This window comes from Typopeltis vanoorti, chromosome 7 (assembly GCF_054136105.1).
Source record: "Typopeltis vanoorti isolate ZY-2024b chromosome 7, IOZ_Tvanoo_1.0, whole genome shotgun sequence".
NCBI lineage: Eukaryota > Metazoa > Arthropoda > Arachnida > Uropygi > Thelyphonidae > Typopeltis > Typopeltis vanoorti.
In genome coordinates, this window is record NC_143555.1 from 71,309,145 (window position 1) to 71,335,760 (window position 26,616).

At 38.2% G+C, this 26,616-nt stretch overlaps 2 protein-coding genes across 2 annotated transcripts in view; both read right to left on the bottom strand.

Moving 5' to 3' along the window:
* The window catches only part of LOC150104771 (protein inturned-like), a 37,491-nt gene extending 27,352 nt beyond the window's left edge, over positions 1-10,139 (bottom strand). Inside the window, exon 1 of the mRNA XM_090396210.1 lies at positions 9,956-10,139. Within this exon, the coding sequence (XP_090252336.1) occupies positions 9,956-10,102 (147 nt within the window). The 5' untranslated portion in view covers positions 10,103-10,139. The remainder of the gene's footprint in view (positions 1-9,955) is intronic.
* Positions 10,140-13,010: 2,871 nt separating this feature from the next.
* LOC150104772 (protein inturned-like) overlaps positions 13,011-26,616 on the bottom strand; it is a 369,111-nt gene continuing 355,505 nt past the window's right edge. Inside the window, exon 18 of the mRNA XM_090395627.1 lies at positions 13,011-13,097. Coding sequence (XP_090251753.1) covers positions 13,011-13,097 — 87 coding nt within the window. The remainder of the gene's footprint in view (positions 13,098-26,616) is intronic.

The following is a 26,616-nucleotide window of genomic DNA, read 5'->3' on the forward strand; positions in this document are numbered from 1 at the left end:
TGGCATCTTAAGCAAGAAGCATTTGATAAAGAATGAAATGAAACGTTTGGTGAAATTTGAAACCTCTGACATGAAATGGGCTTGTATGATCACAGAGGATCCAGGTAGGTTGTATATTGTGTACGAAAGAGTCGATTCCAAAGTGTATCAAGAAATTCTTCAGCACTTTATGTTACTGCCATTGGAAGATTTATGTGATGGTGATTTCCTTTTTCAGCAAGATACAGCTTCTTGTCATACTTCCAAGACCAATACTAGATTCTAGTGGTAAGACTTATACGTTTGTTAGACATAACTGGTAATTAATTTACGGAATTAACAACGCATATAAAGTAAATTAATTAAAGATAACTTTAATGAATCACTTCTATATTTCGACAATGTCACATTGTCATCTTCAGGAACATAAAGATATGGTATGTGCACTAAAGGAACTAACAAAGCAAATGAGGAAGAAATTAAGACACTAATTTTGTTCCTAAAGTCCTAATGGTGCCCTCTTGCGGGCTAATTTGGTAGTCTTGGCCGTTGGGCTGAAGTTCTCATAATGAACGTCTCCCAAATTTGGGGCAGTTTCATGCACCCAAATTTGTTGAGGTTAGGAACGTTTTTTAGAGCTGCTGAAGATTCTTTGAATAATCTTTCGTATTTAAACTTGCTGCGATGGATTATTTTTGTCTTCTTCCAACGAATTTTATGGTGGGTATCTAAGGCATGGTCTGCCAGCCCAGAGCGGCTGTACTGGTGAAAACGGATGTAGTCTTGGTGTTCTGAAATCCTGATATTTGTTGTTCTGCCTGTTTGGCCAAAGTAGGACAATTTGCAGCTGCAAGGGACCTGGTATACACCAGGTAGGTCTAGGGGAAGTGGTTGGTCTCTGGTAGAGCGGATAAGGGATGCCAACTTTTTATATGGTCTGTAACAGGAAGTAAGGTCATATTTCTTGAGGATATTAGTTATTTTTTCAGAGGTGCCCTGGATGTAGGGGATAGTGATAGACTTGGTGTAGTCTTTATTGTTGAGGGGGGGGGGAGGGGGGTTGTGGTTTTCAGGTTTTAGTATTTTTTGGATTTTTTTGGGGTTATAGCCATTGGCTAAGAAAGTGTTGAGGATGTGGTTTAGTTCCATAGTCAGGGCCTTGTCATCTGAGCAGATTAATTTTGCCCTGTTATATAGTGTTTTTATCACCCCATATTGTTGTGAGGGGGGGGGGGATTGCTGGTGAATGTATCTGCCAGTGTGGGTGGGTTTTCTGTAAACAGAGAAAACCAAAGATCCATCAAGCTGGCAGGTGATTAAAGTGTCTAGGAAGGGGAGGGTGTTGTTTTCCTCTTTTTCTAAGGTGAACTGGACTCTGGGATGTTGGTTGTTTAAGTGTGTTAGGAAGGAGTGGAGTGAGTCTGAACCCATGGCTGTCCCCCTCTATCTGTTGGGGGACAGCCATGGGTTCACCACTTTCCCCACCCTTGGCCAATTTCTTTATGGAGACATTTGAAGAAAAAGCCTTAAACTCTGCCCCACAAAAACCCACTATTTGGCTTCGTTATGTGGATAATGTGTTTGCTATTTGGCCACATGGCTCAGACTCACTCCACTCCTTCCTAGCACACTTAAACAACCAACATCCCAGAGTCCAGTTCACCTTAGAAAAAGAGGAAAACAACACCCTTCCCTTTCTAGACACTTTAATCACCCGCCAGCTTGATGGATCTTTGGTTTTCTCTGTTTACAGAAAACCCACCCACACTGGCAGATACATTCACCAGTAATCCCACCCCCCCCTCACAACAATATGGGGTGATAAAAACACTATATAACAGGGCAAAATTAATCTGCTCAGATGACAAGGCCCTGACTATGGAACTAAACCACATCCTCAACACTTTCTTAGCCAATGGCTATAACCCCAAAAAAATCCAAAAAATACTAAAACCTGAAAACCACAACCCCCCTCCCCCCCCCCCTCAACAATAAAGACTACACCAAGTCTATCACTATCCCCTACATCCAGGGCACCTCTGAAAAAATAACTAATATCCTCAAGAAATATGACCTTACTTCCTGTTACAGACCATATAAAAAGTTGGCATCCCTTATCCGCTCTACCAGAGACCAACCACTTCCCCTAGACCTACCTGGTGTATACCAGGTCCCTTGCAGCTGCAAATTGTCCTACTTTGGCCAAACAGGCAGAACAACAAATATCAGGATTTCAGAACACCAAGACTACATCCGTTTTCACCAGTACAGCCGCTCTGGGCTGGCAGACCATGCCTTAGATACCCACCATAAAATTCGTTGGAAGAAGACAAAAATAATCCATCGCAGCAAGTTTAAATACGAAAGATTATTCAAAGAATCTTCAGCAGCTCTAAAAAACGTTCCTAACCTCAACAAATTTGGGTGCATGAAACTGCCCCAAATTTGGGAGACGTTCATTATGAGAACTTCAGCCCAACGGCCAAGACTACCAAATTAGCCCGCAAGAGGGCACCATTAGGACTTTAGGAACAAAATTAGTGTCTTAATTTCTTCCTCATTTGCTTTGTTAGTTCCTTTAGTGCACATACCATATCTTTATGTTCCTGAAGATGACAATGTGACAATACTAGATGTCACTCAAAGAAAGGCTAGCAAACTCACCAGATTAAACTCCATTGAGAATTTATGGGGAATTATGAAGAAACATCATCAAGAAGTTGTCCCAAGAGACAAAAATGAACTTGTTTCTAGTCTGCAAGCAATATGGATAAAAAAAAAGTGTGGACCACTAGTAAATAATATGTCCAATTGTTTATGAATGGTCATAAAAGCTAAGGGGGGAATAACAAAGTGCTAATTATCATGTTGCTTCCCTTTGACTGTAATTTTTGTGCATCTATTTTTGCATTATTCTAATATTTTGAACCATGTTAAAAATTATTCCAATTTTGTGAATGTTTTCAAATAACAGCTTTCTTATAATCATCTTATAATTTATATTACATTCTTATGTATTTACATGATTATATAATTTACAAAGTACAGTAAACCCTAAATTACTACACAGAACTGTGGATAGACAAATATTTTAAAAAAGACAACTGGCAAACAATTAACAAAAATGAAAATGAAATAACTAAAGAAGAATTAGAAATCAGCCTGAAAGAAACAAAAAGCGAAAAATCACCTGGAGAAGATAAGCTAGGTTCAGAACTATATAAATACGAAGGAACAAGATTCAATGAAAGCCTCTTATTATTTTTAAATAAAATTTACTCAACTGGTATCCCCCCAATAGAATGGAAAAAAGCATTTGTGATTCCTATCTTTAAAAAAGGTAATAGAGATGACCCTAAAAACTATAGAGGTATCAGTATACCAAATTCCTGTTACAAAATATATAGCAGAATCTTAAATAGCAAACTAATGAAATATTCCAAAAACTTTATTTTAGAAAAGGATGATCATGTATAGACCCGGCCTTTTGCCTAAAATTAATAATAGAGAAAAGAAGAGAATACAATTTAGAAACACATATTGCATTTATTGACTTTGAAAAAACATTTTACAAAGTTAAAAGAAACATATAGCGCCTCCGTAGCGCAATTGGAAGAACGACGGTACACTGCGCCCTTTGATTGGAATAGGCCTAAGTTCGATTCTCGTCGCGACGGGAGGAATCTTTATCTGGTCGATTTCATTCGATGGTGAGTTAGCCGATCTCATACGGAGGTAGCAGGGTTTTTTCTCCCGGAAACTCGGGTTTTTCATCCCGCATACATACAAATCGGCCCTTCAGAACACACGCAATTTACAGACAAAAATTACTAGTTGTGGAGGTGTTGGAGGTGGGCGGTAGATGGCGTTGATTCGTAGTAGAGGTAAGGTGTAGAGATAGTTGAAGATGTCCTCCCGCGATGAGTCTTCGGACTCCTTGGAGGTATCAGGAATAATAATAACATTTTATTTAACATATTAAAAGAAAGACAAATACCTAATAATATCCTAAAAGCTATCACAAGTATATATGAAAATAATCAAATACAAATAAGATTAAATCACGAGCTATCATATATGAGAGAGATAAACCAAGGGGTCAGACAGGGATGTCCCCTCTCAGCAACTCTTTTTAATATCTACTTAAATGAAATAATAATAAAATGGAATAAAAATTTACATCAAGGAATTAAACTTTTTCCTACAGTAAACTTAAACACTCGCCTCTTTGCCAACAACCAAATAATATTTACGAATTCTGAAGATAACTTACAGAAAGCTATTTTAGATCTAAATGAGATATCCAAAGATTATGGTATGATAATATCAACAGAAAAATCAAAAACTATGGCCTTTAAAGGACAAGATCCAACAAGAACTAAAATAGTAATAGATAAAAAGACTTTAGAACAGGTGAATTCATTTAACTACCCAGGATGTATGATCACATATGAAAATGAAAAAGATATAAACGTAAAAATTGCAAAATATTTAAAAATAACAGGTGTAATTAACTCTATATTTAAATCAAACCTAGTTCAAAAACAAAACAGGCTAAAAGTATACAATACATCAGCCCTACCAGTCTTAATGTATGGAAGCAAAATCTGGACAATAAAACAAAAAGACAAACAAAGATTAACAACAGCAGAAATGAAGTTCATGAGAAAAACTACAAAATATACCCTATTTGATCACAAAAGAAATGAAGAAATTATGAAAGAATTAAACCAAGAACTAGTAATAGAAAAAATTAAAAAATATAAACATAAATGGATGGAACACGTTCAAAGAATGAAAACAGAAAGATTACCAAAACAAGCCTTAAAGTGCAAGCCATTAGGAAAAAGAAAACCAGGATGTCCTCTTAAACGATTCAACGATGACGTCTCAGGCCGGAACAGGCCATGCTAGTCCTAAATCCTTGATACGCATGATGATGACAATGATAACAGTAAACCCTCGATTTAACGGACCTTGATTTAACAGATTTCGGATTTATCGGACAAAATTTCCGATAAATCTGGTCCGTATGTCACGTGAAAATTAACAAGTGTCACGTGACAATTTAATTTTAAAATACTTTTAACCAAGATTTGCTTATAATTAAATTTAACCTGTTAATTTTGTTTTTTTTTTTGTTCTTAATTTCCTGTTATTTTTAATAAATTTTGGCGAATAGGTCATCATATGCTGGAAAAACACTATAGTAATTTAGCCAACGTAAATGAATCACTTGCTCATAAAATATGTTCGGCGAATGATTAGGAAGTGATCATACCAAATGCACTGTAATCGGTTCTTTTGTCGCATGCTGTGACTTTCTGCAGCAGTTTTATTACACACATTTTTGTAATTTTAGGAATTATGAAAAAAAAAAAAAAAAAAAGAATTCAAAAGTTCAAAAAAAAACTTGATAATTTTTTTTCAAAGCAGGATTATCTAAACCAAGCGCCTCAACATTGAACATTAATTTATCCGGAAGTGTGTGTAAAACAATTTTTTTTTGTTATTACAGTGCTAATATTGATAAAATTGCAGTATAATGTTGCAGATATGTTTATTTTAAAAAATTCGCGATTTAACAGACACCCCTTAGCCCGTATTAATCTGTTAAATCGAGGGTTTACTGTACTAAATTTAGATGATGTAATTCACATCTGGTAATAATTATTTTCTGTGCAATAAATTAGAATCGCAAATCATTGAACTCATTTCTTTGATTATTCTAATTTTTTGATTCAGAGGTGTATATATAATTATGAATTTGATGATGATGAAGAAAATTTACCGTTTCTTGACATTCTACTTAGTCAAATGTACGTTTTGCAGAGTGTGGTTAGAAGATAATAAAGGATTGAATGTGTGTAGAAAATGAAGGGAGAATGAGGAATTGAAATGTATTTCGGATCGTGAGTGTGATATTTTTGTCAAACTTCAGAACGAAGAAAATAGGGATATGACAAGAAACGGCAAGGTTGTACATGAGAATTGTGAGAGTGTGAATAAAGAAAGTGTGAATGATAGTATTAATGATTTTTCAGAGAATAAAAAAGATGAGATAGATGCATTGAGTGAGATCGCGTTGTTGAATGGTGCGACAGAAAGGGCAAAACAGCAGCTAGAGTGCATGAACAAAAGTCGACTGAATGAACCAATCAATAATAAAAGGTATGACAGGAAAAATAAACATATGAATGTGAACATGAACAAAATGAAGGATAAAGTGCTGTATGGAGGCTCGTTAGTACAAGGTGTGTTACTAGAGGATTTGACAAAATCGTACCAACCTGGTGCGACCATAAAGGATGTAACTGAGTCTATTAGAGAGCAAAAGGAAAGGGGGTGAAAGAAATGATTGTTGTGGCAGGTACGAATGATTTGAAAGGAGATAAAATGGAAATGATAGAAGACCTGAATGAATTGTTTGAGGAAGCAAAAGAAAAGAGTGAGAGAGTTAGAATGATTAGTCTTTTGCCAAGGTATGACAGTGAAATGTTTAAAAGGAGGGCCATAATTGCGAATGACTTTATGCGTGGGTTATGTATGACGAGTGGTGTGGAATTTGTGGACGTGTGGAGTCAGTTTGATGGGTGAAAGGATCTATATAAGATGGATGGCTTGCATTTGAATGGTTACAGTGTGAGAAGACTTGAGAAAGTGTTGCTGAATGTAGTGGATGTGCCAATTCAGGGAAACTAGATTTGTTAAGGGGGAGGGGGAGTAGATATATAGTCCTTAGGGGGGCAGTTGAATGTAAGAATGAATATAATATGCCAGAGCAAATAAGGACAACAAATCAGAGTGGGATAGTTAATATAAGGCATCAAGGTAGGGTTGGGGCTAATGAGGGTCTTAAATTCATGTACACTAATACTAGGAGTATTAGGAACAAGAAGGAAGAGTTTTTGGCCATGATTGGCACTTCCAGACCACAGGTTATTGGTATTTAGTGAGACATGGCTGACAGTAGATGATATAGCCAGTGGGATTGAATGTGATTGGTATAGTGTGTTCAGGAATGACAGAGAGAATAAAATGGGGGGAGGAGTATTGTTGATGATAGGTGATGAGCTACAGCCAAGGAGAATAGAAGTTGAATTGCAGGATAGAGAAAAGAGCACATTTGAGGCCATTTGGTGTGATTTTGTGGCTAGCAGAACTAAATATACAATTGGGTGCTGCTATAGACCAGGTGATGGAAAAGATGGTGGTGACAGTATGCACAAGCAAACAGAAGAAATGAGTGGAAGGAGGGTGATTATTATGGGAGATTTCAACTATGGTCGCATTGATTGGAGTGAGGAGAGGACACATGGGAGGAAGGAATTGGATTTTATGCGGTTATTAAGGGATAACTATCTGCGACAGCATGTAATGGAAAATACTAGGGGTCAGCGAGTGCTTGACCTAGTAATTACATCTGAGGATTTGGCTGTAACAAATATGACCATATTGCCACCAATTGGTGAGTCTGATCATAGGGTCTTGACTTGGGAGGTGGCTAAAGGTGTAGAATTTTCAATAAAGACAGGGTACATGTGGAATTATCGGGCTGGAAAGTATGACAAGCTTAGGAGTTTGATTGGTTCAGTGCCATGGCATGTACAACTGCAAGGACTAGAAGTTGATAGTGCATGGGAGGTAGTTAAGAATGGTTGCATGAAGCAATGGCTGACTGTATACCTAGAGTCCGAACAATAAATCAAGTAGGGGTTAAATGGATGAATAACACCATTAAGCTTGAGCTGCAAAAAAAGAAACAACTATGGAGGGAATTTAAGGAGAAAGGTGACCGGCAGGCATATGAACGGTATAAAGCGCAGGCCAGAAGGGTGATGAGTGTGGTAAGAAAAGCAAAAAAGGATTACGAAAGAACATTGGCCATGCAGGCTAAAGAGAATCCTAAACAGTTTTTTAGATATGTAGCAAGTAAAATGAAAAATGTACATGGCAGAATGATTTTAAGGAATGCCAATGGTAGGGAGGTAACTGAATCAGTTGAGATAGTTGAGTTACTGAGTGAGCACTTTGCAAGAATATATCATCCAGGTGGTGACATTGCAGAAACGAATAAACCAGTAGATTATACGGGAATTGTGGTGAATGAAGTGGAGGTGAGTAGTCTATTGCATAACCTCAATGTCAATACATCTGTGGGATTGGATGGTATACCAGCTCATGTTGTACGAGAAGCAGCTAAAGAACTGTCAGTACCCTTGACCATTTTGTTAATTTAAGTCACGGGTCTGGGTTAGTCCCGAGCGGGTGGAAAGAGGGGAAATAGTTCCACTGCATAAAGGTGGTTCCAAGACTGCTGTTGTAAATTACCGACCAATTAGCATATCAGGAATCATTGTCAAGGTCTTAGAGAAATTAGTCAAGAAAAGAATACAGGATTGGATAGATGAAAATGGGATATTGTATGGGGGACAACATGGTTTTGTGAAGGATAGATCATGCCTCAGTAACTTGCTCATGTTTTATAACACAGTGACAGCTGAACTGGATAAGGGTAATGGGTTTACAGTGATTCTAGTGGACCTTGCCAAGGCCTTTGATAGGATACCACATGGAACCCTAATCAGTAAACTGGAGCAGATGGGGATAGATATAGGGTTGGTGAGATGAATAGGAGGGTGGTTGAAGGAGAGATACCAGAGAGTGGTTTATTCAGGAGTGGAGTCTAAAAGACGTCTTGTGACTAGTGGAGTGCCGCAGGGCTCTGTTCTTGGACCACTGCTTTTCAATTTGTTCATCAATGATATTGGAAAGGATCTGAGAGGAAGTGTTCACTTGTTCGCTGATGATGCAAAGTTGGGTAGAGCAATTGTGAGTGCACAGGATTTCAAAATTTTACAGGATGATTTGGATAGTTTGGAGGACTGGGCTAGGAAAAATGGATGTCAATTTAATGTGGCAAAGTGTAAGGCTAAGCACTTTGGGGTGAAAAGAATAGCAGCAGTATATCGCATTGGTGGAACCGTACTCCAGGAGATTGATGAGGCCAGGGATTTGGGAGTGTTGGTGGATAGGGAGTTGAAGTTTAGGGGGCACATTGCAAAAGTGACTAAAACAGCTCACCAAATCACTTGGCTTCTGAAAAATACTTTAACATGCAGAGACAAACAAGTTGTTGTTCCTCTGTATCGAGCCTTGATAAGACCCCATCTGGACTTCTGTGCCCAGTTATGGGCACCAGGGTTTCTTCGTGATGGGGAGGAAGTGGAGAGGGTCCAGAGACGAGGGACCAAGATGATAGCAGGTCTGTGGAATGAACCTTATGAGAATAAGTTGAGGATTTGTGGGTTGCAGAAATTGGACGATAGGCAAAGGAGGGATGATATGATTGAGACATTCAAATTACTGAAGGGTTTTTATAAGATTGATCCAGAAGATATTTTTGAAAATATGACTGGTGGTGGGAGGACTAGGGGCCATGCATGGAAGCTGGGCAAGAGCATGGTTGACAAGGGTGTTAAAGCTAGGTTTTTTACTTTGAGAGTGGTGAATGAGTGGAATAAGCTTCCAGAGACTGTTGTGGGTGCTATGATCGTGAATGAGTTCAAGGCAAGGTATGATAGATACTGTGTGAATGTTGAATAGTTGTTCTTGACATGATGTTAGGGCCTCCCTCGATGAGTCTGTTGACTCCTTGGAGTTTCCCGGAACAATAATAATAATAAAATTTGATGTTACCTTTGTCAACTCCATATATTAAAATCTATTGGCATGTGCATGTAATTAGAGTAGTGCAAAATTAAGTTGCTGCATGCTGAAGGATACGTTTTTGCAAACACTTGATCATTTCTGAAACTTGAAATTTCAGAAAGGAAAACACAATATATCTACTTTGTTACAAAATGGCAATGGATATTTATTATCCTTTCTTTCAATAATTTTCAGTGGCAGGCTAAACCATTTTGGCTGCTTTTCTTCCATGTACATGTTAAATTCGTAAAACCTATATATTTACCTTACACCTTAATGAAGTCTGAAAAACTTTATGTATGTCCAAGCAAGACTGGTAGAAATTCTTCATTATCTCTTCACTGGCTGGTCCATGTAGCCATTTGTTATCGTGCACAGCAGGTGCTAGGAAGACACCATCTGCAAGGTCCATGTGAAGGTAATGGAATAATGTATTTTCACAGCCTGTCACTAGTCTGGAATATTTTTTTAAAGAAAACAAAATATGTTGTGAAAGTATTAACTAAATTTGGTTCTTATATAAAATTGCACCCCAAATCAGTTTTGCAAAAATATTTAGGGCATTGCTATAGATGTTATAAAATATTATGCATAATATTTAATAACATTCATAATTACACAAGTTCTGAAAACTATCATATTTTTATATGGTATGAACTCAATTGTAAAACATTATTATAAACGTAGAATGGCTTACCTGGCTGCTTTCCCCACTGGGGACGTTTAACATATAACAAAGTGATTAAATTTTATTCAAAAAGAGCCTGACTACAATTTTCCAAAGCTTATATGTGGTTTAAAGAAAAAAAAGAGATGAAAATAACAAAATTCTGCAATATTCATATGTTGATCAGATGCAGCTGGAAGAGAGTATCTGATATTTTTGATTGATAAACATCACTGGTAATTAGCTTAAGGAATTAACAATGCATATAATGGATATTAATTAAAGCAAACTTTAATGAATACCTTCAATATTTTGGCAACATCATGTTGCCATCTTCAGGAACATACAAATATGGTATGTGCACGTAGGCACTAACAAAAGCAAATTAGGAAGAAGGCAAGAAACTCATATTGTTCCTAAAGTTCTAATGGTGCCCCCCCTAGTGGGCTAATTGGGTTGTCTTGGTCGTTGGGCTGAAGTTCTCATAATGTAGGCTTCCCAAATTTGTTGAGGTTTGGAATGTTTTTTAGAGCTGCTGATGATTCCATGAATAATCTTTCATACTTGAACTTGCTGCGGTGTATTATTTTAGTTTTCTTCCAACGAATTCTATGGCAGGTATCTAAGGCATGGTATGCCAGCCCAGAGTGGCTGTACTGGTGAAACCGGATGTAGTCTTTGTGTTCTGAAATCCTGATATTTGCTGTCCTGCCTGTTTGGCCAAAGTGGGACAATTTACAGCTGCAAGGGAGCTGGTATACACCAGGTAGATCTGGGGGGGGGGGGGGGGTTGGTCTTTGGTAGAGCGGATAAGGGATGCCAACTTTTTATATGATCTATAACACGAAGTCAGGTCATATTTTTTGAGGATATTGGTTATTTTCTCAGAGGTGTCCCGGACGTAGGGGATGGTGATAGATTTAGTGTAATCTTTATTGTGAAGGGGGGGAGAGGAGGGTTGTGGTTTACTGGTTTTAGTATTTTTTTTTTTTTTGGAGGTTGTAGCCATTGGCTAAGAAAGTGTTGAGGATGTGGTTTAGTTCAGTGGTTAGGGCATCGTGTTCTGAGCAGATTAATTTTGCCCTGTTGAATAGTGTTTTTATAACTCCATATTGTTGAGGGGGGGGGATTGCTGGTGAATGTATCTGCCTGTATGGGTGGGTTTTCTATAAACAGAGAAAAACAAAGATCCATCAGGCTGGCAAGTGATTAGAGTGTCTAGGAAGGAGAGGGTGTTGTTTTCCTCTTTTTCTAAGGTGAACTGGACTCTGGTATGTTGGTTGTTTAAGTGTGTTAGGAAGGAGTGGAGTGTATCTGAGCCATGTGGCCAAATAGCAAACAAATCATCCACGTACCGAAGCCAAATAGTGGGTTTTTGTGGGGCAGAGTTTAAGGTTTTCTCTTCAAAGGTCTACATAAAGAAATTGGCCAAGGGTGGGAAAAGTGGTGAACCCATGGATGTCTCCTCTATCGTTTCTACAAATAGATAGAGGAGAAACTTTCCCCACCCTTGGCCAACTTCTTTATGGAGACCTTTGTGCTGTAAATTTTTTTTTTATAGGAACACATTTGTATGTTCCTGAAGATGGCAACGTGACGTTGCCGAAATATTGAAGGCATTCATTAAAGTTTGCTCTAATTAATATCCTTTATATGTGTTGTTAATTCCTTAAGCTAATTACCAGTTATGTATGACTAAATATAAGCCTTGCTACAAGAATGATAAACATCAATAATTCTATTAACCTTTAGTTATACTGCTTGCTCTTAGCTAAAAAAATTGAACTTTTTCCCCTGTTTCTAAATGTGTATCAATTAACATTTTCTAGCTTGCATTAACCATAATAATAAATTTGTAGAAAGCGATGCTATCCTTAGGGGATCTTATAGCATCGCTTTCTACAAATATGCAGGTGTCTACAGCATACCATGTACGTGTGGACTGACTTACAACGGCCAAACTTCACGAAACCTAGAAATCCGAAAGAAGGAACATGTCGGAGATGTCAATAATAATAGAACAGACACCTCAGGGTTAGCACATCATTTCTCAACTTCAAACCATTCAATAGATTGGGACAACAGCTCCATGCCATATATTGAAGAGGATTACAGATGTAGAACCTTTAAAGAAGCTGCAGTAGTCCTATGGACAGGAAATAACCTTAACAGAAACCAGGGAATAATATTAAAAGACATTTGGATAAACCTATTAAATTCATTAAGTTTAGCAGAATTAATTACATGAAAAATTATAAAACGTGACTTAATAACAATGACTAAGTCTTAACAATGACAATCGTTACTGCATTCTTTGGTTTTTGCATTTAATATTAGTATAACCTTTCTCGTCTTGATAAAGCCAGACAGACACAGCTGGCGAAACTAGTCGATGATTATGTATAAATGTTTATCAAAACCATGGTCCAATAAATCCAATATTATATATCAATTTAATATTCTGGATATTTGGAATAATTCAAAAGATTATTAAATGAAATAAGTAGCATCAGAACAGTGAAAATATTCAAGAGGAATGGAACAAGGAATACATATCAATATTTGATACAAAAAAATCCATTAGAAATCCAAAATGAGAAAAGGCATGTGGTAAATGATATCTGACCAGAAATGCTTAAATCTGGTAAGTTTTTTAAAGTGTTGACACCGGATAATTCAGCAAGTCTTCATCAGGAGACTGATTTTTTAATGGTTGAAGTAGAGCTAGCATAGTAACCATCTTTAAAAATGGAAATAAAACTGAATGTATAATATTCCCACTGAACTTTCCAGGTAAGAATTATGAAAGCATAAAATTGTCAAAGAAAACTTGGGAAATAAGTTAGATTCATGCCAAATAACACTGTCAAGTTCAGATTTTCACTTTAAGAGAAACAGCTGAGAAATTGTGGGAATCAAGAATGTGTATTTGTGGTTAGCAGATCTGGAAAAGGCATATGACAAAGTGCTGAGAGAAAAGCTTTTCAAAAATGGTACAAATTATATCAAGTTAATGCACAGCAATCTCAACATTTCAGGTGTAAAACAAGGGTGCTCACTATCTCTACACTGGTTCATCATTTACACTAATAACATTAAGAAGGTTTTTTTTACTGAATAGGAATATAATAATAAAAATTAGCAATAAAATGACAAAATTATGAAAACAGGTAGAAATAAAGACAACACCATCTCAAAAATTTGGCGTCATTAAATCATTAGTAACCAGAACAGACAGATTCTGCTCCTTTGAAGAATCTTTAAACCAAGAATTGGAAATAATCAAAAATACAGCCATACAAAATGGATACAATCCAAAAACAACTCAAAAAAATCCCCCCCCCCCCACCCCCCCCCCCCCCCACCCCCCCCCCCCCCCACCCCCCCCCCCCCCCACCCCCCCCCCCCCCCACCCCCCCCCCCCCCCACCCCCCCCCCCCCCCACCCCCCCCCCCCCCCACCCCCCCCCCCCCCCACCCCCCCCCCCCCCCACCCCCCCCCCCCCCCACCCCCCCCCCCCCCCACCCCCCCCCCCCCCCACCCCCCCCCCCCCCCACCCCCCCCCCCCCCCACCCCCCCCCCCCCCCACCCCCCCCCCCCCCCACCCCCCCCCCCCCCCACCCCCCCCCCCCCCCACCCCCCCCCCCCCCCACCCCCCCCCCCCCCCACCCCCCCCCCCCCCCACCCCCCCCCCCCCCCACCCCCCCCCCCCCCCACCCCCCCCCCCCCCCACCCCCCCCCCCCCCCACCCCCCCCCCCCCCCACCCCCCCCCCCCCCCACCCCCCCCCCCCCCCACCCCCCCCCCCCCCCACCCCCCCCCCCCCCCACCCCCCCATCACCATTCCTCAAGGAGGATGTTAACTGATCTACCAATCTGCCCAAAGTAGGCCAAATTGCAGGCACAAGGACGTATATACACTCTGGGATGTTCAACAGGATGTTCAGTTAATATAGACAAAATAAAAAAGAAAAATGACATCTGTGATCATCTGTGTGGTAAGTTAGGATTGGCAGACCATGCTCTGGATACTCCTTCATATAGATCAGATGGTGGAAAACATCTTTATTACAAAGAAGTCATAAGTCTGAGAGACTATTTTTAAAATCAGCATCAGGTATGAACCATGATTCTGGAGCTAACCTCAAGAAGTGTGGTTGCATTAATTTACCAAAGATATTGGAAACTATCATTTTAAGGTCTGATAGCCTGACTTCTCTAAATTGAGACGGTGCCATATAAGGACATTAGATCTGTCATTTATAATTTAAATTCTTTTTCTCAATTATGTAGTTTAGTGCCTATCACAGTTACAGTTGTGCTCTGATGATGATGCTGGTTAGAAAACCAGCAAAATATTAGTGAGTTTAGTAATTTTTTTTCCTCTCTCTTGGTTGTTTATACTGTAAAACATTATTATGAATCATCAATGATACCTAAGCCTTTCTATACATAGCTAAACATATGTCATGGAAGCTTTGTAAGAATATAGAAGATAGATATCAGGAAAGTTGTAAAATGTTTTGGAAGCTATATGTGAAACAGAGGAAAGGGTACTGTAAAAGCAATCAAGATGATCACGATGTCTTGAAAACTGAAGATATAGATGTCTGGAATAATTTCAAATATAGAAGTATAAAAGGTTTACAGTGATTGCACTTCATAATTCAGAAGGCTTGGTCATAAGATCAAATTCCAGATGATTGGAACAAGCTCTGATAGTACCCATGTATATGGAGGGAAATAAAGTAATAAGAGAATTACAAATATTCCAACTGAGTTTTCCAGGTGATATTCATGCAATCACATTTAAGAAGAGGATATGAAATATTGCTGAGAAAAATTATAAAAGAGAAACTTGCGAAGAACAAGCTGGGTTCAAGCCAAATGAATGTTGTCAGAATCAGATTGTCACTTTAAGACAGATAATTGAGAAATTGTGTGAATCAAAGATCTGTATTTAAGCTTTGTAAATCTAGAAGAGACATGTGACAATGTTTGTGGAGAAATGCTACTATTATATGATGAAAATGGCACATTATACTGGACTTCAATCCTGTCTTGATGTTTAGATGTAATTCCATTAATCGGTACCATGTTTTGACTCAGTACAAAGTTTGGTATAAATACTTAGTCTGTATTTAAATCATAAGTCAATAGTTTTGATATTGAGGATATGTTGGATGATGGTTTGAAAAATTAGGTGTAAGCCAACAAAAGTAATGCTTTGTAAAGGTTCTTAACCTAGTAAAAATGAACAAACTGTTACCTGACATTAACATATACCAATCAGTTAACTATAACCATACAGAATGCATTAAAAAAGAAAAAACAGAATTGCTTAATTCAGTAACCACGTAGCTGACAGAAACAATTAAAAAGTTGATACCTCACTATGCACACTTCTCCTCACATTATGACATGCATGAAAATAGGCTACCACTTCAGCCTATCATATAACCAAGAAACTAGGCACTTAAGGAGTTGGTAGGTCATTTTCCCTTCCTACATAAAAAACACACAACACTTCATAAACAAAATTAAAAATATTACAGTCAGTTTTGACATTATTGCCCTTTTCATGAATGTCCCAAACACTGACACAGTTATTTTTTTACAAAACAAATTTCCTCCCAACATCATAGCTTTTTTTTTGTCCATGTTCTTCATTCAGGTTATTTTGTGTGGCAAAATCATTTCTACCTGCAAAAAAGAAGATACAGCCATGGCTCCTCAGTTTTCCCTCCCATAGCAAACCTTTATATGGAACATTTTGAACAGAGATCTCTAGATTCAGTGACCTGAAACCCAAAGTTTGGCTAAGATATGTTGATGACATATTCACCATTTCGTCCCTCAGCCACCTAAATATTCAACACAGATACATTCGATTCGTTATTAAAATTGAAAACATCAACATACTTCATTTTCTGGATACACTTGTTACATGTGCTCCCTCAGGCTGTCTGTAATATTTTTAATTTTGTTTATGAAGGATTGTGCTTTTTTATGTAGGAGGACCTACCATTTATCGTAAACCAACATAGAGACTCATACCACCACCCTACACAAAAACTAGATGTTATTAATCCTCTAAAAAACAAACCCTTAACAACTTGCTCTGATGGGTAGTCTCTGAAGAATAAATTTGAAATAATAAGAAAAATGTCTATAACAAGAAAACAATCCATAGAACCCTTCACAAAAACACATTCAAAAATAAAAAAAGATTACAATAAGGTCATAGCCATCCCTGTATTATTATTATTATTATTATTATTATTACGGGTATCTCCATGGAGTCAGTAGACTCATCGCGGGAGACCCAAACTAGCAAAACAATATCTGTCATATCTCTTCTTGAATTCATTTACAGACGAAGAGCTCACAACTAAGTCAGGCAATGAATTCCACTCATTCACCACCCTCCAGGCAAAAAATCTTGTTCTGACACCTTTGTTAACCACACTCTTCTTTAATTTCCAGAGATGACCTCTTGTTCTTCCATCACTATCACACAGCTGAAACATTTCCCCTGCATCAATCCTATAAAAACCTTTTAGTAATTTGAATGTTTCTATCATATCCCCTCTTCTTCGCCTATCAACCAATCTCTGCAATCCACAAGCTCTCAATCTATCAATGTAGGGAGCATTTTTTATATCACTCACCAACTTGGTCACTCTTCTCTGAACCCTCTCCACAGCCTCCTCATCTCCAAGGAATCCAGGTGACCAGACCTGAGCACAGTAATCCAAATGTGGAAGTATCAATGCTTTATAAAGGGGAATAATAACCTCTTTATCTCTGGATGTTAGTGTGTTCCTCAACAACCAAGTAATCCTATGTGCAATCTTGGACACCTTAGCAATGTGTCCTCTGAACTTCATCTCCCTATCTACCAATACCCCTAAGTCCCTAGCCTCATCAATCTCTTGGAGTACCTTTCCATCGATGTAGTACACAGCTGGTAATCTTTTAATCCCAAAATGCATGACTTTACACTTTTCCACATTGAACTGACATCCATTTTCTTTTGCCCATTTTACCAGCTTATTTAAATCCTCCTGCAAACTTTCAACATCAGCTTGATTTTTTATTGCACTACACAACTTTGCATCATCAGCAAACAACTGAATATCTCCCTTTAAGCCGTTTCCTATATCATTTATATACAAATTAAACAACATTGGCCCAAGCACAGAGCCCTGAGGTACACCACTGGTCACCTGCCTCATTCTGGACTTGGCTCCTCCATACACCACCTTATGGTATCTCTCCCTGAGCCATTCTCCTATCCATATCACCAATTTAATATCCATTCCCATCTGCTCCAATTTGCATAACAGTGTTCTATGGGGTATCCTGTCAAAAGCCTTAGCAAAATCCAGAAGTACCACTGTGTAGCCAGTTCCTTTGTCCAACTCGGATGTTATTCTATTATGAATAGTTAATAGATTGCTAAGGCAGGATCTACCTTTAACAAAACCATGTTGGCCTCTATAGAGTATCATATCCTGATCCACCCATTCTTGAATTTTGTCTTTAACCAACTTTTCCAATACTTTTACCACTACTCCTGAGATGGTGATTGGTCTGTAATTCAATACCGCAGTTTTAGAGCCACCCTTATGCAAAGGAACCACTTTGCCTAACTTCCACTCCCTAGGGACCATACCAGAGTTCAAACTTAAATTAAATATCCAGGTAAGAGGGGTTGACAATTCATTTGCACATTCACGCAACACCCGAGCTGATATTCCATCTAAGCCTACCGCAGTGTTTGCATTTAAGTTTTGCAATATATTTAATACCTCTGATTCTTTAGCTTCAATTCTCACATTAGGTATTGCTATAGGTATAGAGATATCCTCACTTGGGTGATAGACTTTTGAGAAGTGATCACTCAGTAACTCGACTATTACATCTGATTTTGTCACCTCAATACCATCAGCACCCACTAAGGTTATCCTTCCGAAGTCATTCTTCCTCTTACTTGCCACATAGCGGAAGAACTCTTTGGGATTACCCTTGATCTCTTTGGCTAAGGTCTTCTCATAATCTGATTTAGCTTTTCTTACTATGTTGGTAACCTTCCTAGCTTGAGCCTTGTACTGCTCATGGGTGTCCTGATCGCCCTTCTCCTTGTAAATTCTCCATAACATTTTCTTTTTTTGCAGTTCAAGCTTGATACTACTGCTCATCCATCTAATGCCTGCCTTGTTTGACCTCCTGACCATAGGGACACAATCTGATATTGCTTTCCTCAGATACCCGCTGATTTTATCCCAAGCACTGCTGACATCTTTCCCTTGCAATATGTTTTGCCATGGGATGGCTGCACACTCACTCCGAAGCTTGTTATAATTGCCTAACCTGTAGTTCCGTACATACCCCTTCTTAATAGAAAAATCCACAGATTTTGCAACCTCCCAAGTCAATACCACATGATCGCTTTCACCAACTGGTGGTAACGAGGACACCTTACTTATGCATATAACCTCTGAACCAATAACCAGGTCCAACACTCTCACACCACGTGTCCCTTCAGTTACGTGCTGTTTCAAGTAATTATCTCGTAGAAGATGTATGAACTCCATTTCCTTTTTGCTACGTGATATTTCCTCCTTCCAATTGATATCACCATAATTAAAATCCCCCATAATAATCACTAAGCCTTCACTCATTGCACTAAGTTGCTGATGCATGAATTCAATATCTTCCCCCGTACTCCCTGGCCTATAGCAGCATCCAACTGTATATTTGGTTGCGTTGGTCACTATTTCGCACCAGACTGCCTCAAATGAACTCTCATTCACATGTCTATCATCATGATATACTACTTTCTTTGGCTGCAACACATCAGCTATCATCAACAGTACTCCTCCTCCTGTTCTATCTTCTCTATCCTCCCTGAAAATACTGTACCCATCACATTCAATTCCAGTGACCACATCTTCTGCTGACAGCCAAGTTTCACTAATGCCTACAACTTTTGGTGAGATTTCACTGACTAATGCCAAAAATTCTTCTCTCTTATTTCGAATGCTTCTAGCATTGGTATACAAAAATTGCAGATTCCCTCTAGATCTTGTACCGGCTTTAGAACTGATATATAAGTCACTAACTACCGTAGTCCTATGCCGATTTTTATCCCCTCTCTTCTGCAATTTATTTTGCCTATAAGGATCAATAAATACACAATCAGTGCTAAAGTTTCTCTCTCTTACACTCAACCTTTTCAATATTAGTTTCCCTGCCCAATAACTTCAACCTGTTCAGAAAACAATAACTCCTTCAATCGCTTATGTCCTTCCATGTTAAGATGCAGTCCATCTCTAGCATACAACTGCCTTTTTCCTTCAAACACACTCCAAACATCAACAAACTCCAGACCTCTTTTTCTGCACATTCTTGCAATCATATCATTCATTATCATTGCTCGTCTACTTAACTCGTAATTGTCAAAACGAGGCAGCACGCACACTATTCTCCCATTGACACTTTTCCTCTTCACAATATCTAATAATGTTCTTAAATCTTTTCCTACCCGATTTATACTACCTCTCAGGTCATTCGTACCCACCATAACTATCATCTTGTCTGTTTCATGCCCTCTCTTTATCGCTAAAGCCACTCTTTCTATTGTCCCATCAGCCCAGCACTCCTCATGCATAGCACTCTCCATACCCTTAATCATAGAATCACCATATATTTTACCACTCTTAACTTCATTCAAGTCCACACTCATGGACTCATTCTCTACACTATTCAGCATGACTCTCCCAGCTTCATTACTCAACTCTCTATTACTTACCCCCCCACTCTCACTACATCTCATTTCTTCTAGGCCACTTGTGGTTTTATTATGTTGACTCCCAATCACTTCCATACTATTTATTACTGAATCATTCACCAAAGACTCACCCATATGTAATCCTGTTCTAGTTACTTCAGCTAAAGTAATCTCTATAGTCCTAATTTCTCTGTTTAACACATTAAACTCAGCTTTAACTTCCAGAATCTCCTTACCGATCACTTCCACTTCCTCATGAAGAAGATGAAGGTCATTTTTCATTTTCATAAACTCCCGCCGAAGTTCTTCCGCTACGGTCCCGATGTCAGCTTCCATTCCTAAATGCTCCAGCCTATCCCGACACTTCTCACATACGTCGACATTTTCTTTCTTCTTATTTTGCCAGACCGACCACAGATCCTTCACATTTTTCGGTGCATACATGTAGCAGTTTCCGCAACGCATCCATTGCGAAAAATCTAACGCTGAGCCAGCCTTTCGTGTAGTAGTAGAAGTCCTGCGCGCCGCTGACGTACGTTTCTTGTTGGATGCCATCTTTACACGTTGTTATAGTGAAACAAACGGCAGTGAAAACACAATATATACAACACAGTTCTAAACAATAATACCACTGAAGGACACTTGTTTCTAACCGATGCACAATTGCAGCATAATTTGTAACAAAAAGCCACACTATATTTAACTTTAAAAACACGTTTTCTAGACTAGCTAAACTCGACCGCCACATTTACCAAGGACACTAGCGCCACCTATATATGAGGATTATCCATAAGAATATACAATACATTACAAAAATACATCATTAAGGCCACATGTAGACCACCAATGAAAATAAAAGTATACTAAGCTCTTATAAAGATGCCATTCATTCCCTTGCTCACCCAGGTATATACAAAATCCATTGCACCTGTAACCTATCCTACATAGCTGAAACAGGCTTTTCCAAAATGAAAAGAAAAACATAAATGATATATCAAGTACATCAGAGAAAAAGCAGTCTTTCCGACCATGCTTGAAACATGCCATTGGATTTGACTAGAAAGGCATGCAGTTCCTACATTGGACCAAAACCTGGTATCAGCTTAAATTCAAGGAAGCATGTGAAATGCTTATCGACCAACTAAATCTCAACAAAAAATTATGGACTGATGCTACCAAGGATCTGGAATCTCTCCATGACCCACATAACATCTGGAAAAAGGAGAATTATTTGCATAGTGAATACCAAAAGAAAATAAATTTAATTAGATACCTACATGGTAACTAATTTAAATAAAATACAATGAAACATAATTATGTTTCATTGTATTTTATTTAAGAGTGCTTAAGGGTCAAATCTGTATAACTGACTATTATTGGTTAACCACAATATAAAATGATGTATTTTATTTAATTGATTTTCACCAGAAGGCAAACTATGGTCAAGCAGTTATTCTCAGTCCACTGTAGTATGTACCATAGCTTGTGATCCATTGTGTATATATATATATATATATATATATATATATATATATATATACAGGGTGTTCGGGATAAATTTGACATATTTATAATTAATTATATTTTTCCGTAAGTTACATGTATTAACACACACTTCTCTTCATTTAAAAGTTTGGACCCTTCTTCATTCATATACAAGATGTCAGAAAGGATGGATAGCTGGAACCCACCTGAATCATGGAAGAGAATAACTTGTATCATGATGATTCGTGCCCGCCATCAAAATAAGGATATTACGACTGCTGCCCAATGCTCCCTGAATACAGTAAAAACAATCAGGCATGAACTAGAGACTTGCAATGGTGACTACGAGGATGTAGCAAGAAGAAAGATCCCTAGCAGACGATCTGATTGCGTTCGTACAGCAGAATTCCTCGCAAATCTGCAGGAACAGGTGTTGAAGAACCCTGGCATTGGAATTCGGGCTTTGTTCGTGGAGTTGCTAACTGTAGTCAAGCCCTGGATAACAAGGGTAGCCAATGGTAGGCCGTATGTATGGCAGCAGGATTCGGCCCCTTGCCACACCTCTGGGAAAAGTCAAAAATGGTTGTCTGAAAATTTCTACGACTTCACCAGTCCAAATGTTTGGCCTCCAAACTCCCCAGACCTTAACCCCATGGATTATTTTGTATGGGGCGCAGTTGAAAAAGACACCAATCGCACTTCCAGTAATACAAAAGCCCAGTTAATGGATAAAATTAAAACAGTTTTTGCGGCCCTTCCCAGGGAGACTGTAGCATCAGCTTGTTCGAGGTTCCGAAGCAGAATTGAAGCTGTGATCGATGCTAATGGTGGTTATTTTGAGTAAATCTTGTTGATAGTATTGTAATTAACTCTGCCTGTAATGTTTTTTTGTCAATTCATTAAATTTAATAGATACAAAGAAGATTTTCTTTTTCCTTACGAAACTGTCAAATTTATCCCGAACACCCTGTATGTATGTATTTCTGAAGATAACCATGATATAAAGGTCTAAACGTCAAGTTTTATTTTAATTTTAATTAAAGTAAGTTCTTAAACACAATAGTGTCTCTCCATAATTATTCATAATTATTGCTGATCACTGTGTAACCCTGAAAGAAAGGATTAAACATTGTGGGAAGTATATCATATTCTGACTACAAGAAATGAAATTTGCAGAAATGATCAGGAAAGAGATTGAAACACTTAGACCAATCAGCCAGTAATAAAGCCCCATTGGGTAACATAGAATAGAATAAAATAATGCAGTAAGAATAACATGAGCAGTTGGCTTGTCAGACATGATGAGTAGCCATACTGACTATTTGCTTGGTATAGCAATGGTAGAGATAGTTCTGTTTTCACCTCCTGCACATAACCATTGTTATAATAAATTCTCAGAGACACTGTACAATATAAATATAGGGAAAAAAACATAATATTTGCACATTTTTAACTGATTCTTGTAAGAGAAGCTTTTCAAATCTCCTATGTACCATAAATTAAAGATACCAAGAAATGATATACTTGATTTAATCCTTTATCCAAGTGCAAGCAAGCAAAATTTGTGCCTGAAGTATTTTCAGGACTGGGGCAACTTGTATATAGAAGCTAATGACTTCACATCACTTGCCTTAGTATCCCATAATGCAAAGCACATATCCATATGGACATGTATAATGTTATGCATTATGGGAAGGGTGTCACTACACAGACTGGTTTCGACCTTTATTGAAGTGTAAGCAAGTGGGAGCTAGACCCAGAGGTGACATCTCTGGGTGTGGCTCCCACTTGCTTACATTTGGATAAAGGATTATACCAAGTACAGCAATTCCTCGATTAATGTGCCCCCGATTAGCACGTCGTTTTTTTTCTATACCCAAATTCGATTAGTGCGCCTATATACATCTTAAAAATAAATGTTACAAATTTAAAAAAAATTTCTCTCTGTACATTTTTATGGCTAATTATTTTAAAAAAACCACTCGCCAGGATGAAATTATTTAATTACCGATTTAAAACATTTCACGAAGTGAATTTTAATGGCGTACTACACTATTTCCATGTACACTGTGTTCCAAATTTACTGTCAAAATGTAACTCATCTGCTCATTACAGAGCCTTTTGAAGATCATATCTCGTCCCTCCTTTGCAACTGTTTTCCTTAATTTTTTAATTTAAAGTATTTTCCCACCCTTTCATCATGAGTAAAAGAATTAGTGAGCAAAAAAGTGGAAGTGTGAAAATGATTAGAAAAATAATCTCATTGGAAGAAAAACTTGGAATAATAAAGAAAAATGAACAAGGAGAGTCCAGAGCAAAGATAGGACAAGAACACAAAAATGGGTGAATCAACTATAAGAGCAATTTTGAGCAAAGCTGCTGAATACAAAGAGAAAGGTAAGATTGCTTCAAGTTCATCATGCATGCAGACCACTCGAAATCAAAGTACAGTAATCCCCCGAGTTACGTAAGTAATGCCTTCCGTGAACCTTTACGTAACTTGAATTTGACATAAGTCGAATTTGTAAATTGCTTAAGTGTAACTTTGTAAGAAACTGCAATATTTATTATTATTATATGTATATATATATATATATATATATATATATATATATATATATACAGATATATATACACAGATATGTACAGTATATTATTTACACAGTATTATTTTATAAATGAAACATCATGCAGCAGTATTTACTCGGATATAAACTATAAAAGTATGAAAAATATATAAAAGAATATAAAAACAAACTGAAATAACACTTTTCAAATAAAAAAATGTCTTGTGACAACTAATTTAGCTCTGTAGTGGGAGAGTTGGTGCTGGATGGTTGTGAAGAGAAATGCTGTTCTCTGGCAACTTCTACTCCTCTCGATGTTGAAGGCTGAGTGTAGTCGGGGTCGTCTGAGTTGTCATCTTGACGTTGTTGTGAGCAACATCTCACAAATATGTTTAGAGTAGATTGTGTGGTCACACGCTTTTTTTTTTTTTTTTTTATCGTAAATGGCCTTGTAGCTAGACATATCGGAATGGATATGGCGGCTAACATTCTCGAACTGCTTGGTGTTCGATCCATCGATTCTAATTTTGCTAGCGCCATGTCTATCAGGTTAAAAGCCTCGGCTAGTCCCTTTGTTGTAAATTTCTAAACGTCTGGAGTTGGCGGTTCAATCGACATAGTATTTTCTTCCGAATTTCGGAATGCCTCCAACTGAATAAGGTCATCATTAGTAAGCTCTTCATTGTGACTCAAAAGAAGCTCGTTAACGTCAACGTTATCCACTTCCAGCTCTAATTGCTTTGCCAGTTGCGCACGTCTCCGTCGCTTGCTGTAATTCTCGTGTCAACTCAACAACCATATCAGTCATTGTCTGCTCTCCTTCCTTTAAACGATTTTGCATTATTTCTGGGCAGAGTTTCTTCCACACTGCGTTCATTGTCATCCGCTTGACTTCATCCCATGCCACCCTGATGTTTTTGATAGCATCAAGGATATTATAATTCTTCCAGAAATCACATAGAGTAATGCCCTCAACACTATCAATGGCCTTGATTGCTTGGGAAAACATACGCCGCAGATAGTAGGCTTTTGAAAGTCGCAAAATCACCTTGATCCATAGGTTGCAACAATGCGGTGGTTCTAGAAGGCAGGTAAACAACTTTTACATCAGAATGAAAGTCATCCAACTCTTCCGGGTGGCTGAGGGCATTTTTCAGGAGGAGAAGCACTTTAAACGGCATTCCTTTCTTGGCACAATATTCCTTCACCTGGGGAATGAAGTGGTTATTGAATCAGTCTGCGAACAGCACATGTGTAACCCAAGCCTTGGTATTGGATTTCCAGATTATGGGCAGCCTACTGGGGTCAATGTTCTTAAAGGCCCGCAGTCTCTGGGAATAGTACACTGTAAGCGGTTTAAGTTTCAAGTCCTTTGAAGTGTTGCCTCCCATCATAACAGTGATCCGATCTTTTGCGACCTTGAATCCAGGCATAGATTTTTCCTTTTTTGCAATAAATGGCCATGTTGGCATCCTCTTCCAAAACAGAGTTGTTTTGATAACATTAAATATTTGCTCAGGCAAATATTCCCCCTCCTCAATTATTTCTGCCAGAAGTTCGGGAAATTTACTTGCCGCGTCTGTATCTGCACTTGATGCCTCACCCATGACTGATGCTGTGTAGATTTCTATGCTTCTTGAATCGTTCGAACCATCCAGCACTAGCTTTAAATGCACTCTCCATGTCTGTGATACAGGCCTTCTCTTGTAAATCTTTATGTAAAGACCTGGCCTTCTCCTGGATAATCAGAAAGCTCAACGGTATCTGCTTCTGTGTCAGATCCTCGATCCAGTGAGACAACAATTTCTCCATCTCGGAAATTGCACCCAGCCTCTTCTTGGTAATGATTGTGCCCTTCAACGTTACCACACCTTTCATACTTTCAACAATGTGAACTTTATCCTTCACTATCATATTCACTGTCGAAATAGGCCGATTTATATCCCGAGCTATTGTTGATATAGTTTTCCCGTCTTCATACATATGAGTTATTTTGAACTTTTCTTCTAAAGTAATTGCAGACCTTTGTTTTTTAGATTTATTATCAGTGCATTAGGTTTTGCGTTTCGAATCCATTTTAAGGGTAAATAACGAACACTAACAGTGATAAACAAGTGACTAAAATTACCGTGCAAGGCATGGACTACTGACAGGTCGGGGGAAAGGAAGAATTGTTTACGGAGTCCTTATTTCTAATTGGTAGGTTTCAGTTTGAATGTTATGGCTTTTGTGCACTTGGCCTCTGCTGCTCTCGGCATTTACCTGTAACCTGTCACTGCCTGTTACTATTCATTACATTTGCTGTGAATGCCGAGTCTAGTTAACATTATGTCATTGCATACTGCAATGGATGTCAAAGACGCAAAAGCCACAAACATGTTCATATGCACTAGTAGTTGTAATTTTCGAGAT